This window comes from Sclerotinia sclerotiorum, genomic scaffold (assembly GCF_000146945.2).
Source record: "Sclerotinia sclerotiorum 1980 UF-70 scaffold_2 genomic scaffold, whole genome shotgun sequence".
NCBI classification, from domain to species: Eukaryota; Fungi; Ascomycota; class Leotiomycetes; order Helotiales; family Sclerotiniaceae; genus Sclerotinia; species Sclerotinia sclerotiorum.
The window spans coordinates 2,150,231-2,165,477 of record NW_001820834.1 but is presented as its reverse complement, the minus strand read 5'-3'; the positions used below and the strand labels follow the sequence as shown (position 1 = coordinate 2,165,477).

Here is a 15,247-nt window from a genome sequence, read left to right as displayed (position 1 = left end):
ATTAGTAATACGGTTACCTAAACAGGCTAGATTAGATGAACCATAAGCAGGCATATTGGTCCCCTCCGAGGATACCAAGAGGAGATCTTAATATGCCTACACACGTAGTAATATAGTCAATATAGAGGCCTCTTCCACCCAATCTTTTAATAATATGTATATATATTTAAATAAAATAAATTGAATTAAAATAGAATAAACATAGTTTAATTATTAAAAATATCAAAAGTAAAATAAAATAAAAAAACATTCTTGATTTTTTTTTTTTTCAATAAAAATAATACAATATGAAATATATTCTTATTTCATTCTCCTCTGTTCTCCTTTTCCCTTTTATTTCCTTTACTATCCCATCTACCCACTCTTCTCTCTTCCCTTATATTCTCCTCCCCTCTCCTCTCTTCTCCCCTCTTATATTTACGTCATCCTCCCAACCATCAACCACCAACCACCAACCTCCTCAACTTTCCAAGATCTCACTTAACTCCATTCCATCACCACCTTTCTAAGATTAAGTACCTACCTACCCTTCATCCATCTACTATTTTTATACATCTTACATCTTACTTCTTACATCCATCCATTATTTATTTCCATCACTCTATACTCATCTTCTCAATCATTATCATCATCTTCTAAACCTAAATCTCAATCCCATTCTACAATCCCATGTTACATTCTACAATCCCATTCTACAAATCTATATTCAAAAAAAAAAGACCAAGACCAAGACCAAGACCAAGACCAAATCCAAATCTATAAATAAGACGAATGAATAAATCAATAAATCAATAAAGCAATCAATAAGTAAATAGATAGATAGAATAAGTTTTTAAAAAAGAGAAAAACGCCTAGCATCATCGCTCAGACTACCAGCTACCTAGCAAGCTACCTTAGCTAAAATGAGAAAAAAAAAATCCTACAAGAAAAAAAGCATACATGATAAAAGTTTCAAAAACCCATGCTCGCTTACTTTCTCTCAAGTATTGTGTGTATCATATTGTAACGTAGTAAGGTGAGTGTGGGGGAAGAACTATGGAAGTGTTTTCAAAAATCACACTAGGCACATGATCTTCCTATTTTCCTTCTTCCTCCACACTTTGAATCATAAGCCGCTTCCCAAAAATTTCAAATCCTTCAACATATCACCCAAATTATTCCTGCCTCCTACTCCAACGATCCCTTAACCATCCAGCAAACCCCCCATTTCCATTCCCATTCCCATTTCCATTTCCGTTTCCCTCTCCCCTAACTGAGCTATCACTTTCACTCCTTTCACTCCTTCGACTCCTTGATCTATCTCTCGATGAACTCTGACGGGAACTTCCAATTCCTCTTCGTGGCTCGTTCGTACCCGTACTTAAGCCCGAATCTCTTCTGTGCAATGTCGACGTAGGTGTCGATGCATTGCTACCTGGAAATATACCTGGCATGTGTTCGCTTCGAGAAGAATTAGAAAATATACTATCTTCAATGGCTTGTTCTGCTACTCTCTCTGCATGTCTTTCCGCTTCCCTTCTTTCCATTCTTTCCGCTTCCCTCCTTTCTGATAAAGGAGATGCTGAAGAAGGGCCTGTTAAGTGACTATTACGGAGAAAATCCAAACGAGCTTCGTTTCGGGCCATCAAATCATTTTGTTCTGAATTCAGACGAGAAAGACGAGCACGGCGGCTACTTGGAGAACTGGCGGATTGTGGAGTTGTTGAATTGCTTGGCCTAGCAGTATGGGCATGACGAGACGAGGACGACTCTTCGGCTTCAATGCCTTTGCGACAGATAGGACAGCTGTTGTGCTCGCTGAGCCAGGCGCTGGCGCAAGCTTCATGAAACCAGTGCTTGCAAGGGAGTACGACAACTTCAGTAGCAAGAAATACATCATCCATGCAAACGCTGCATTCGCCTCTGCCTTCCGGACCAAGCATCTTTTCGTCCAGAGCTTTCTTTGGGAGTGCCGAGATGGCGGCCGGAGAGGCAGGGCCAGGCGCGTTGGATTGTTGATGCTGTTCCATCAGCTGAGACATGATCCGATCGAATGCCTCTTGCGAATAGACAGCATCGCCATGTACTGCATTTTGGTGGCTGAAAAGTGTTTGAAGAAGTCCTGGTAAGCCTACAACACCCGGAAAAGGCATACCGCGGCGAGGCTCGTCATCTTCACCAGGTGTTCCAGGTGCGGGCACCGCACCTATTTGAGCAAACAAATGAGAGATTAGTCTGATAGTCTGGTCAGCGAATGTTCTAAGCAAACATAGAAAGGAAATTGGTATTAAGCGAGACGAGCACGAAGATGGAGACGAAGATTAGGAAAAGATCCGCGTTCCAGATTTTGTATAGTCTGAACTTTTCCATGTAGTAGGGAGCAGAAAAGGTTGAGCTCTGCCTAGGCACAACAGCCCATAAAAATTAACAAAAGGATCACCAAAGGGTACATACGTAGCCAAATCCTCAACGGGTGCTCCTTGAGCCTGGGGGCTGTTTGCATCTCTTGGCCGTAAACGACCGTTTCCAAATCTCCCCTCGAAAGTGTAACGACCACCGGCAATATGAGGTCCTCGACCGCCACCCATTCCAAAGCCAGATCCACCACCACCAGTGTGAAATTCCTCAGCGCGTGGAAATAAGTCGTCATTACCAGATCGACCGGTGCGACTTGATCTCAAATTAGGACCCATTAGATTCCCCAGTATACTCTGGAAATCTCGCATTGCGTCATCATCTCCTGCAGCGCCACCTGGGCTCCGCATTCGACGCATCTCACCCGTAATTGTGTTGAAGTTTCCTCCAAACGGTACTGGCCTTCTAGTTCTTATTGTTTGCGATATCAATACAGAGCCATGTGGGCCACGTGTAATATGTTCCTCAATATCTGCTTCTTCCGGATCTGAGTCATCGGCCCAAGGGTTGTGGTCGTCAAGATCGCGCAATGGCGAGATATTACGAAAATTGTCCATCCCACGACGAGGGTCACTATTTGGATCCACCTATATGAAACTATTAGAAAAGGATGGGATGAAGAGTGAAAAGAGGGGCAACTTTGGACAGACTTACTATTTCAATGATCTCTCCTTGACACCTTGGACATACTAAGCCATGTTCATCCTTGTACCACTCATCCTCACATTGATGACAATAAACCACTTCCCTAGGACCGGTAGCATCCAAATGTCTTCCTCCGCCACCATTATCAATCCCACCACTTGTATTTCTGGGATCTGCCATGGCGTCTCTGATCGTTTGGTATGCCCCAAGGGCAGTCAGACCGAGAGAAAATGCCAGGCCGGTGGTGCGCAGCGCCCGGAAAGCCAGAGTGGTTAATCAAACGTGCTTGCTTCGACTTGGACTATGCTATAATGAGAGTGGGGAGGTGTGTTGACCTTTATCCCTACTGGCAGGGGGTTTGAAGAGATCGTAACCGGTGTGGTTATGTGTGATTGCTTTGAGATATGTGTGTACAGCGCAAGGCACAAATCAACCCACAGTTGTTGTGGCGTAATCTTGCACTGCAGTTCGGGAAACTGCCTCGTTAGATTGATAATCGGAAATTTATTTGTATGGATGGGCTGGGCGGGGAAAGAAAGTAAACTTCGTATTGTGCTTATCAAACTTAGTTTTTGTATTTGATTTTGACTTTGATAACTAATCAAGCAATGGGAGATGTAGGTAGAAGGAGAAAAAGTCACTCTTTGGGATTTTCTTGAAGATTATTAAAGTGGTAGGTTAATAAGGTTATTGTGTAGTTGACAAGAAACGAAGGTTGAACCATTGAAATCTAACAGGTTCAATGCGATTAGGGTCGGTGACGCAAAAAGTTGGTCGGCTCAGTCATATATGACATGGGTCTGTGAGTGGTGGCAAGGCTATGCCATGCTGGGTCCCTTTTCATATCAGACTATCGGTAACATACGGAGTTGTTAGCCATAGATTTTTCAAGATCTGAAAAGTATGATAAGAAATCTGTATCCTAGGCGTATTTACAAATGTAACCTCAAATGAATGTAAAAGATTAATTTGCTTGGAGGATGACTGTATACGTATATTACATTGCCACGTTCGAAAGTTCCATAAAATTCTTGATGATTCCCATGGCTTCCGAGGCTGAGAATGAAACAGGATTGAGAGAGTCAATGCTGAACGGAGTGATGAGAACGAATCACAAACACAAAATGGAACATATCCATTCACTCATTTCAAGTCCAATATTGAACAAAAACCATAACGAATAGTGAAGTTATTTCTCATGTCGTAGGATCGCACTTTCGCTTCCAATGGTATATCAAACAAAGTCCCCCAAATTTATACAGAAACACATTCATTCTCCTTGTCCCGACCTTCTCAGACTTCAATCCCACCAATTATCTATTATTTCTACCCACACCTCTGAATAGCATTGAGCCAACAACTCCAGCAGCAATAGCAACCCCACTAAGAATAGCAACACCTATTAAACCTTCCTTCGCAACCTTGTCGTCGATCAACCCCTTGAGACTGCTCGCCTGTAGATTCTCCGGTTCCTTTTCTATTAACAAATCATTGTATCGTCGTGCTTCTGAGTAGTTTCCTAATTTGTAATTGCCGAGGGCGAGGTAGTAGAGACATTCTCTCCTTCGTTCTGGGGATATGCGGAATATGTCTGAGAGGAGTCGAACTCCTTCTTGTTGTTCGTGTCGAGAATTCGATTTGATCAAACCCTGACCCTGTCAGCGATTGATCATAAAAACTATGAGAGTGTAGAATGGACAAACCCATGCGTAGTTGAACTGTGTCTGCACACCAACGTGCTCGCCTTCTTTCTCATATTGTGCTCTCAAAACCTGAAGTTCCGCAGCTTTTAAAGGGCTAATATCTTATTAGTCTCAGCGTTTTAAAACCTCGCGATTGTTCCCTCAAACAAAACTAACCTTTCGGCATCCGCAGCATCTAGTATAGCCAGATTCATTAGCATCACTGATTCGAGGCGGAAGGTGTAAAGGAATATTGTAAAAAGGGTATGCAGCCTAGTATCCAATATTTCAGTAGCCATATTTGTACTTACATGGAAGTCCGCCACTCATTTTCAATTATTTCCTCAAATTTATTATTCTTCAAAAAAAAAAAAATTGGAAGTTGCGATATGAAGCTATTTAATTGAAGTGATTGAAGGTGCTTTAGGTTTGCTTGATCTTGGGAATCTGTGGCGTCATGTGTGGCGCGGCCGTGTGGGACTTTTAGGTTGTTGCCTTTTTTTGGTTGCCGTTCCAAGAAGTGGGTTCGTTAAAGTTTGTTTACTTTGAAGCTTGACACCACACCTCTGCTTCACCATCACATTTCCAAACCTATAACAAATAAATTCCACATTTGACACTCAAAATATACACAAAATGCTTCTCGATGAAGATCCGGCAACTCTCATCCGTCATACAATTGGAAATTTTAACATTGTCCCCGACAAATCCGCTGTTGCTCGCATCAATGAATCTCTGTCAACATTACAACAAGCTCGAGATCTCCGAATAAGAGAAGCGGAGAGCGCATTGAAAAGTGAGCCACTAATTCTGTCATTGAAAATTAACATCGTATACTAATACCACCCAGAATTATCGAGGAATCTAAACACTCTAAATAATAATCATCTTGAAACCGTTTCCGCCCACTCCCCCACAGCACACGCCTCCGAAATAGCAACTCTCGATACACAAAAGTTCCGCATCGCAAAAGCAGCCAGTGACTTGGAGATAGAATCCGAACGTCTCTCTTCACAGCTTGCAGATCTTCAGGCTCGATTGCAAGAATTAGAACAGCAGGGGATGGAAGGAGGGGAGAATGTTAAGAGAGGCCAGGTGGATGACGAAATTAGTCTCAAACTAAAAGTCTATAGAGGGTTGGGGATCGACATTGAGAGAGATAGAGAGAGTGGAGAATACTCTAAGGCTATTATTCGAAATGGAAAGAAGGGAGATGTGCATGTGGTGAACATGGACAACAAGTTCTCGAAGTTTTTCTACGCGAATTACTTTTGGCAGACTTTGTAGAGATTACTTGGAGGGTTTGATGGATGATTCGGAAAGAATTTGGGAGTTTGATTGGAGTTTCGGTGCTAGGATTCTTGCACTGGCTTGCAGATGAGGTTCAGTTGATACCACGGTTAGCAGGCATAGGAGCTGCATGAAATTATGAGCCATAGTTCCAATGTATAAACATCGTCACATATATGTTGCCTAGAAGCCGAACGCCTTCCTGATCCATGATTCAAAGTTTAAGGGGTACCCTATAGGTCTTCCAATTGCTCTGACTGTACTTCGGATACAAATGGTTGTAATTTTTGAAAGCCGCTAATTTTGACGTATATAAAAGCCAGCCTAATGCTTCATTTAAATACCAACAAGTCCGAGGATCCCACTATGATGGGCTACTGTTCACATTATAGGATAGTATAAAGCTCCAAATTAAGAACGCCAGAAATACGTGCTGTTTACCGTTATTCCATCATAAATTGTAATAAGTCAACTCCAATGCCTCATATCTGCTTCATATTCACAACAGAACTAGCCTTCGAACTTGTAGGGGATCCAGACGCAGACCCAAAAGACGGTTTCTTCTTAGTTTTCGGACTTGGAGTCATTGTTGAAAAGTAACTCTCTCCTCCAAAACCCAATCCTATTGAAGTTGGGGTTCTAGCCTTTGACGTATTCATTATCGCCTCTGGGCCACGACTTTTCAGCTCTTCTGAAGGCAGACTACTGGATGTCGAAGATCTCTGATGATGTCTCCTTCCATGATTCGCAGGTAATTCTAGTCTAGAGTTCATATTTGTCCACAGCGCATCATCATCAGAACCGCTGTCGTCGAGACGCCATCCACCTACGCCCTCATAGTCTCTAGTGATTCCAACACTTTGGCCTAACCCAAGCATCGACTCCGAGCCCTTTAAAATGCGAGCTGGTACTGGTGTGATTGAGCCAGAGGCTGATTGACTGCTGCTAGCGCTGCTTCTTCGTTTCTTACGTCGAGAGGCTGATGTTGGAGGGTTGTAGATTGCCCTTTTGGACTGTGAGACTTTGATATCATCTTTAGGGCCACAAAGATAGTATGGAATGACAGCGAGCGCGAGTTCAATGTATACGATAACGACTCGAAAGCACAGGATGCAAAAAGCCAAAGTGGTAGTGATGGATGCGAATATTGCGATAGGAACTGTGAAGAAGAAAAGAAAAGGTAAGATTGTGGCGTAAAAGGCACTGAATAACTTCATGGTTTTGACTAAAAAATTAAATGCCAGAACACGTCAGCGTGGAAAAGTGGATTGAATGAAGTTCTTTTCCAATTGAAAAGTTGAAGCTCATTTATGATGAGGCTTTGTTATTGACATACTAGGCTAGGTAGGTAGGTAGGTAGGTAATTTACATGTGAAATGTGTGGGGTGATTTGCTTGCGGATTGCATCCATGTGGGTAATGCGGCCGCTGAAGCTCGGTCCACTTTGTGACCCATCTGAATGGTAGATCATGTTGATCTACTGTTTCTTTTGACCTCACTTGTCAAGCTACACAGGAATTTCTGCGTACGGAGTAGAGCATAAATTCATGAGGAAGACTGGAGGCTGTCTCATCCTCTTCCCTTCGACAAATCTACTTTAGTGGCCACATCTGAAATGGCCGAAAATGACGACTTCCCTTGGCATATTGGTGTTTATGATGCCCATTGCCATCCAACAGATACCATGGATTCTGTCCAATCTATGCCTTCAATGAAGTCAAGGGTTCTTACTGTCATGGCGACTAGAGCACAAGATCAAGAGCTCGTTGCCCAAGTGGCTGATATTTATGGCCTGAAAAAACTGCAATCCAACAATCATCCAAATACGGAATGCATGATCCCTTGTTTTGGGTGGCATCCTTGGTTCTCATACCAAATTTTCGATGACACCGAAGACTCGCTTGATTCATCTCTGCTTAATACAGAAAAATTTAAGATTGATCACTATGAAAAGGTCCTGACGCCAAAACCAGACGACAAACAACTTCTGGTATCATTACCACCTCCTCGATCACTCAGGCAATTTCTTCGTCAAACGAAAGAGTATCTTTTGAGGTATCCGTTAGCATTAGTAGGGGAGGTTGGCCTAGACAAGCAATTTCGCTTGCCCGCAGAGTGGTCTGAGGATGCCGAAGAGTCTCGAGATGCAGGCCTCACCTCTGGTGGAAGAGAAGGTCGACGTCTTACGCCATACAGAGTCCAGATGGACCATCAAAAGGTGATTCTTAAGGCGCAGTTGAAGCTTGCAGGTGAAATGCAGCGATCTGTATCTGTCCATGGTGTGCAAGCCCATGGTGTCCTATTTGACACGTTGCAGGAAACTTGGAAGGGCCATGAGCGAAAGGTCCTTAGCAAACGAGAGAAGAAAAAGACTGCTGAGGTAGCATCCCCGTTAGATGGAACGGATGATGAGGAGGATACAAAAGATGAGATATTGAACCCATTTCCTCCGCGTATTTGCCTCCATTCATATTCTGGACCTCCAGATACCCTTAAACAATACTATCACCCTTCAGTTCCCGCTGAGATATATTTTTCGTTCTCAGCAGCCATCAATATGTCCTCACCAGCTAGTGCTAAAGCAATTGAAGTCATTAAAGCTGTGCCCGGTGACCGCGTTCTCGTTGAGAGTGACCTCCACATTGCCGGTGAAAAAATGGATAATATGCTAGAGGACATGTGTCGGAAGATCTGTGAGATTAAAGGCTGGGGCCTTGTAGATGGTGTGACTAGATTGGCAGAAAATTGGAAGCATTTCGTGCTTGCTTGATATTTGCCAAATTATTAGCATGTTTGGCACAATCACAATGTTATACGGTAAAAAAGACGTTTCTTGATTGATGCTAAAGGGCAGCCTCAGTATGTTGGACAGCATACATTCATTGTGATTTTCGAGGCAGACATTCTTGTATACATTGGTATTCAATAATATTACCTGATCTTTTGTAACTTGTGTGTGCGCTTTTTGAGTACTGAAGACTTGATTCATTCTTTCAAGGATTCAAGATTCATTCACCATCCCTTCCAAGTGCCAGGCAACATCTGCGGAGGCAGGCTTTTCTTTTTTTGCTTTCCTATATATTATTCCAGATAGAAACCTGCATTACCGAGAATCTATGGGGCAAACAACAATACTTCATGAATGCTTTTTTCCATATTAGCTGAGGTATTAACTCATCCTGATAATGCAGATTCAATATATACTTTCCCCGATGACACTACAGACGACTATGGAACTGGACTAGGACAGCGATAATTGATTTATTGTCATTGTCACCTTAAATTCCTGACTGTGGATGTTCATGAGCACATCGATCTACTCGTGACCACGAGTGAATGATTTACTAATGTGCAGGGCTTTCTAGCTACTTCTCAGACGGAAACATGTTTTTAATTCACGGACTATGAATTAGGGCTCAATTTAGGTATACGCTTTCAGGGTATGATTTGAAAGAAACATCACTCTCTACGAATGGCAAGTTGTGTCGTAGCATACCTCCCTTTATCACTAGCACAATTATAGCCATGCCGTCCTTTAAGTTTCTTCCTTGACAACTATTTCTCGGCACAAAAAGTTACGACTGACCTAGCATTAAAACAGGCCTCGCCTTCCATCAACTCCCCTCCAAAAAGCTTTGTGATGCATCACAGCGAAGCTTCCAAGACTTTTCCTAAGTTTATAGAGCGGAATTCATTATTCAATAAGCCCCAAAATGAGTTCTTGCCGTGTTAGGATCATGTTACCCGGTGCTGATTATCCTGTATTCTCTAATCCGCCAAAGGTATGTCATTCTTCAATCATTTTGAGGATAATTTGTTCCTAGCATTGCAAATTCTTAGCCTTTACCTACATAACCTTTGCACCTGGTTATCTATTCAAAATATGGTTACAGTTGATTTCATTGCTGTGCTGCTCTAATTTTCAAAGTGTTCGAAAATGATGTTTTTATATCCGCTTTTTTAAATCTGAATAATCGAAGCTTCTAGCCCGTTCACGTGGTTAAGGTACGGCATTGTAAATTCTCTGCTTCTCGTTTGGTTCTTATAGTAGCCTCGAACACTTCTTGAGCTATGTTTATGTTTATAGTGCAAGGGAGCCATACTATCAACTCTTCTTCCACAAGCATGTTTAATCTGAAGCTTTTTACTTTCCCCGCCTTCAGTGAATATATTCACGGAGTCTTATTCCCCATTTGGCCATTTGTTCTCCATCAAAAGAATTGATTATTGAAAAACTCAGTTGCATTGTTGACTAGCGTGGTTTGGCAGCTCAAACCTGTCTACATAAGAGTTATCTTACTGCAAATAAGTACTTTTTATCAACAACAAAACAACAACAACAATCACAACAACTTCCAACCTCTGGGTTCTTTCCGACACTGCCTTTCTAATCATACTTTCGTTTTATTTTGACGACACGTTTATTATCTAGATTGATACTAAATCTTTAAGCAGACAATCAAAATGACTGAAACAAGCCAGTGTCAAACTGATTTTCCTTCAAATATTGCGCTCTCCCCTGTCATCACCATGTCGCAAACTCCACCAACCACCGCGCAACCTCCCTCCGACAATAAAACCTCACAGGCACAATCACCTATCGATCCACGCATCATGGAGCAAGATTTGGCATTGGAAGAGCATGGATGCGGTGGCTTCGATCCCGATGGACATTATCAAAATGGTAATTTTCACTGTTTCCAGTCTACTACCACACGTTTTGTCTTTGTCATATACTGCCATTGTCTCCCCCGCTTCTCTTGCATTCATCTGTGTAGATCGTGATATTTTAATTTATTTAGGGCTTTCAATAATAAGTGTTTAACACTCTCTGGACATCACTCTTGGCCCAGTCAGCACTGATCCTCGCCTTCATCCCATCTGTAGTGGAGGATTACTTGTGCCTCTAGTCTATCATCTGGCTAATTTCATGCCATGATAAATTTTCTATATGTGGATTTACTCCTAGCTTTTCATCATCGATAGAGCTACTCCTGGTCAAACTCAAAATCAGTCCTTGAGATTTGGCAGAAGCGCACAATGTCGTGGCTGGTCCACTTACAATCTTATAACCTCATTTATTTTGTGATGGTTGGCAAAATTCAATCTTCGTAGCTGACATTTCACTAGCATACATGAACATTAGTAAAGCCGCAACTGGTGTCGTCAACGCTTCAACCAAACACTCCAATACTGTTAATTCTGAGGGCTCACCTGCTGGTCGGAAGACTGGTCGCAATGCGAATAAATCGAAAATCAGTGATGGAGAAGGCCGTCGTTTAATGGGCCAGTTCCAACAGCACAATGAAAATGGCAACGAGGGTCATGACAACATTACCGGACGTGTCAGAGTAGATCCCCGCCACTATTCCTACCCTTTTGAAGATCAGAGCGATGACGGATATCTTAACTCAACGCATCCTTCTGAGATGATCCGCGGCTGCGAAGGTAGTATCAGTGATTTTGATAGTCCATCTGCGAGTCGAAATGATCGTCGTATTGCCAATCGATTCCTACAGGAACAGCGCAATGGCAGAAACGAACGCAACATTCGGGATCAGTCTCGGCCAAACGGTGATAGTGGCGATGATTTCGCCAAAATGGATGATACCCATGAAAATGACAGTTACGGCCCCCGTCAATTTCAGCGAGCCACAATTACATCAGGTCTTCCAAAGCCTCCCTTCCCTATTTTTCCAACTACTCCTGCTGTCAAAGGTCGAGTTGTCAAGCAAACTTTGCGACGCGCTCACGGACCATTTGCCGAAGTGAGTGACAACGAGGGTGCAACTCTTGAAACTTCCGACTACCAAGATAGTAACATGGATGAGGATGAATACTATGAGCAGGCTAGATATCATCAGGATGAAAGTCCTGATTATGATACATCCATGGCCGAAGTTGAGGAATACGATGGGGATGAAGACGAGTACATGTTTGTTTCAGAGCCTGGTTCTCGCCGTCCAAATCGTGTCGAAAAAAATCGTGCTTGTGTTCTACATTCTTCAAATATACGACAAACCACAAACGCCACGGTATCCAAGGGTGCTCTTCATTCCCACCCAGCCATGGCCCGACGTGGTAGAGATTCAGGCAAGCCTCGCATCTTTTTTAATAATCCAGGTGAGGATTTGGCTCCATCAAGATACTCTGGAGCTACTATGCCGTGGGGTATTAATCAACAGCCTGTATTGGTTGATCAGGATACAGTCTCGGATGCACATCTCAAGAAGAGAGGTCTCCGACGTCCTCCACCGGGAGAAAAGGTTGGCAAGAGAAGCTATGGTGCAAATGATCCGGAGAACGTTGCCATTGTCAACATGAAAGAGAACGAGGGCAAATCCTTCGCTGAGATCGCCGAGCTTCTCAACGCAAAGCGGGTATCGGCCGGAAAAAAACCAGGTCTTACCGTCTGTGGTGTCAACGGACGCTACAACCGTACCGCGCCTATTCTATTCGCCACACAGGGTCTCAAATTTGTTCCTCTGAGTGAACGTAGAAAGGCCAGCGGTGCTGCAAAACACGGATCGTCAACTAGCAAAGCCGGGTGGACTGCCGAAGCTGAGGATAGATTGGTCGATATCGTGAAGCAAGTCGAGGCTGAGAAATGGACAAATGTTGCACGGAAATTGAACTTGGATCTTTACAATGGCCAGGTTGTGCATGATGCTACTGCTTGTGCCAAGCGCTATGCAGCAATCTAATTTTCTTGTCGGAAATCCTCAGCTCTCAATGGTTGCGCTTGTCACTTTCGTCGTAGTGAGGTGTATCTCTCCACTGATCTCTACGAATTTACAATTACTCGAAATTCCAGTATCATCGTGGATTCATAGCGTAGCATTTTTCTTTCGCATCCAGCAAATCAAATCTTCTTCTTTAGTCTGGATCTTTCTAGCGAATCGATGTATTCAAGAATACATATCCTAAGCTTCAACAACACCAAAAACTCCACAGCACAATTCGATTTCCACAGCTCTCTCAGAGAGGATCATATACACAGCAAGAGTTATACGCAGAGAGAGGAGCTAATTCCTACAGGAATAGAAGATGTTTGGGGAGAAATTGTTACTAATGGTTATACATGGATCGTAAAAATGTATTTGGTCCCCTGTTTTGAAGGATGGATTTCTCGATGCGTTTGTTTCGTTTATTTTTAGACCCTGGGTTTGCCGTGGATTCGTGAAATTTTTGCATACGGTTAGGTACTGATATATAATACTTCGTTGTCTTTTTCTGCGCGGGAGGGGTGTGGATTATAATTATGCGTGGATCTATTTTTTTTAAACAATATTCAATGAGTGGACAACGTGATTTGCGGCATGTTGATGTGAGGGATGTTTATATGTGAATGTAAATGTAAATGTACTGATTACTGAAATTCTAACTTTAGATCGTGGTGATAGACGTACATGAGATGAGTGACAAACATGAATATCGAGACCGGGACTTTTTCACCGTCGAGGAGCTCTACCGATCACTGTATATATAAATATTGCTAGCTAATTTAGCTTTCACTTTTCGCTGTCTCTATCAAACTATATAACTCATCCTAATTGCCCAAATACACCAATACTATCTCCTTCTGGGTTTATTTTCATTTATGGAATTTTTTACACTGATTAATTCTTAAATCCTAATCTTTGGTGGAATCGAGACCCATTCGCCAAGACTTCTAGCCAAAACCCAAGATGACGAAAGTACGTACATAGGTAGTAATTGGAATGCTCTCGAACCAATTCTCCACTCAGTCCCCAAGATTTAAAATTTCGCTGTAGACTTGATTTATATGAATACCTACTGTTCACAATTTATGATTTTATTGTCTGTATTGTTATTTGTGAGGGAAATTAATAGCTAGATCTTAGCTTCGTCAGGGGATCGTCTGTAACAAAGTAATGGAAGCGCTTTGGTTAAGGAATTGCTGGATAATCCGCTGTAGAAATTGGTTATTACTGGGATTTGGGAAATCGAGTGCATATGTGAGTTACTAGAATTTTTGGAGATGGCTTTGGTAGGATTAGGTTATGCTTAATATTGAAGGGTTGATTTGGTGAGTGTTATAGGAACCTACTCTTCTACGTCATAGGTTGAGGATCTCAACGAGGATAGGATGAAGGATGGTTACTATTACTATTAGACTTTTGTATATGAATATTTGTCGATGTTTATATATCTTCATCGTCGTTGAGAATTATTCATGTAGCTGCCATAATTACCACGCGTTTGCATTTTTTTACTGATTTTAGCTCTGCGTGGATGATAAGATGGAGCTTTTTTAGATATTTTTCGACATATTGTAGGTTGTTTCTACTATTACTGGCAAACCTAGATTACTCTTTAGCGCATAGTGTAGATAATTTATTTCTTTATGACAGTTAGGTATCTATATAAAATACTATAACGAACGAAGGTACGCCTATCTGATTCGCGAGGGTGATTTTCTATGCTCGTACGCGCCCCTCATTAGAATGAAGAGTACTACGAGAAGAGATTATTTTATTCATCCTATGCAAGATTGCGTAAGAGGAGCTGCATTTTCTCCATTTCCGGATTCTCTGGATTCGCTTGCTTGCATGGATTACTAGATATAGGAGATGTATGATTTCACCAACGGTGATCCAACCTCCTACACCTCCTCCAAGACATCAAGCGTTGAATCCTCTATCACTAAACGACATATGTCCACATAAATCCGCTCCCCTCGATAACATCCAGGAACCGATGATCCAGTGGCTAGCCTGGCCAGCTTTTCTCTGGAACTTCGAATTGGATGTTTCATTATCACAATAGACGAAAAGTTCTGCACCAAAAAAATCCTGGGTACCTAAGCTAATTTCAAGATATTCAAGAGCCATGTTCGCCGTGCGACTTGATGGATTTAGTGCTGCAATACTGCTAAAATAATCCTATCTATACAATCCCTTCTGAACCATCAAAACTTCAAATCAATCTATATTCGTCTTTTTCGGCATCAAGAACCGAGAACTAGCTGGTTTATTTATGTTGAGCAAGGTGTAGATAGATCTAGCGAGCTAGTTAGCCAGATGATACAAGATTACAACCAATTATTAGAAAATTAACCCGATTAATTCAAATCAGCATAGCGTCTTAGCAAGGCATCATCAAATTTGATGGAAAAATTAAATTGCTTACAAATATATATCAGATAGTTGCACCGACTTGTAATAGAGAAGTAAAAGAAAGACTGGTGCATCATCGCAAGGTGAGTGGAATGT

The 15,247-nt window shown here is 42.1% G+C and overlaps 8 protein-coding genes across 8 annotated transcripts; 4 read left to right on the top strand and 4 right to left on the bottom strand.

Annotated features, from left to right (window-relative positions):
- Positions 1-1,154: 1,154 nt before the first annotated feature.
- SS1G_01904 (hypothetical protein) lies at positions 1,155-3,219 on the bottom strand (the record flags this gene model as incomplete). Its single annotated transcript, XM_001597658.1, has 4 exons — positions 1,155-2,214; positions 2,249-2,380; positions 2,434-2,981; positions 3,085-3,219. 4 exons carry the CDS (start codon positions 3,217-3,219, stop codon positions 1,155-1,157), a joined length of 1,875 nt encoding a protein of 624 aa, XP_001597708.1.
- Positions 3,220-4,352: 1,133 nt separating this feature from the next.
- On the bottom strand, positions 4,353-5,051 carry SS1G_01903 (hypothetical protein; the record flags this gene model as incomplete). The annotated part of the gene is made up of 4 exons (XM_001597657.1): positions 4,353-4,688; positions 4,743-4,836; positions 4,899-4,917; positions 5,033-5,051. 4 exons carry the CDS (start codon positions 5,049-5,051, stop codon positions 4,353-4,355), a joined length of 468 nt encoding a protein of 155 aa, XP_001597707.1.
- A 306-nt stretch (positions 5,052-5,357) lies between these two features.
- Positions 5,358-6,008, top strand: SS1G_01902 (hypothetical protein; the record flags this gene model as incomplete). The annotated part of the gene is made up of 2 exons (XM_001597656.1): positions 5,358-5,517; positions 5,572-6,008. The coding sequence occupies 2 exons, from the start codon at positions 5,358-5,360 to the stop codon at positions 6,006-6,008; spliced, it is 597 nt and encodes a 198-aa protein (XP_001597706.1).
- A 485-nt stretch (positions 6,009-6,493) lies between these two features.
- On the bottom strand, positions 6,494-7,228 carry SS1G_01901 (predicted protein; the record flags this gene model as incomplete). The annotated part of the gene is made up of 1 exon (XM_001597655.1): positions 6,494-7,228. The coding sequence occupies one exon, from the start codon at positions 7,226-7,228 to the stop codon at positions 6,494-6,496; it is 735 nt and encodes a 244-aa protein (XP_001597705.1).
- A 398-nt stretch (positions 7,229-7,626) lies between these two features.
- SS1G_01900 (hypothetical protein) lies at positions 7,627-8,781 on the top strand (the record flags this gene model as incomplete). The annotated part of the gene is made up of 1 exon (XM_001597654.1): positions 7,627-8,781. One exon carries the CDS (start codon positions 7,627-7,629, stop codon positions 8,779-8,781), a length of 1,155 nt encoding a protein of 384 aa, XP_001597704.1.
- A 943-nt stretch (positions 8,782-9,724) lies between these two features.
- On the top strand, positions 9,725-9,952 carry SS1G_01899 (predicted protein; the record flags this gene model as incomplete). Its single annotated transcript, XM_001597653.1, has 2 exons — positions 9,725-9,793; positions 9,836-9,952. 2 exons carry the CDS (start codon positions 9,725-9,727, stop codon positions 9,950-9,952), a joined length of 186 nt encoding a protein of 61 aa, XP_001597703.1.
- A 523-nt stretch (positions 9,953-10,475) lies between these two features.
- Positions 10,476-12,715, top strand: SS1G_01898 (predicted protein; the record flags this gene model as incomplete). Its single annotated transcript, XM_001597652.1, has 3 exons — positions 10,476-10,695; positions 11,142-12,182; positions 12,222-12,715. The coding sequence occupies 3 exons, from the start codon at positions 10,476-10,478 to the stop codon at positions 12,713-12,715; spliced, it is 1,755 nt and encodes a 584-aa protein (XP_001597702.1).
- Positions 12,716-14,656: 1,941 nt separating this feature from the next.
- SS1G_01897 (predicted protein) lies at positions 14,657-14,866 on the bottom strand (the record flags this gene model as incomplete). Its single annotated transcript, XM_001597651.1, has 1 exon — positions 14,657-14,866. The coding sequence occupies one exon, from the start codon at positions 14,864-14,866 to the stop codon at positions 14,657-14,659; it is 210 nt and encodes a 69-aa protein (XP_001597701.1).
- Positions 14,867-15,247: the final 381 nt, after the last annotated feature.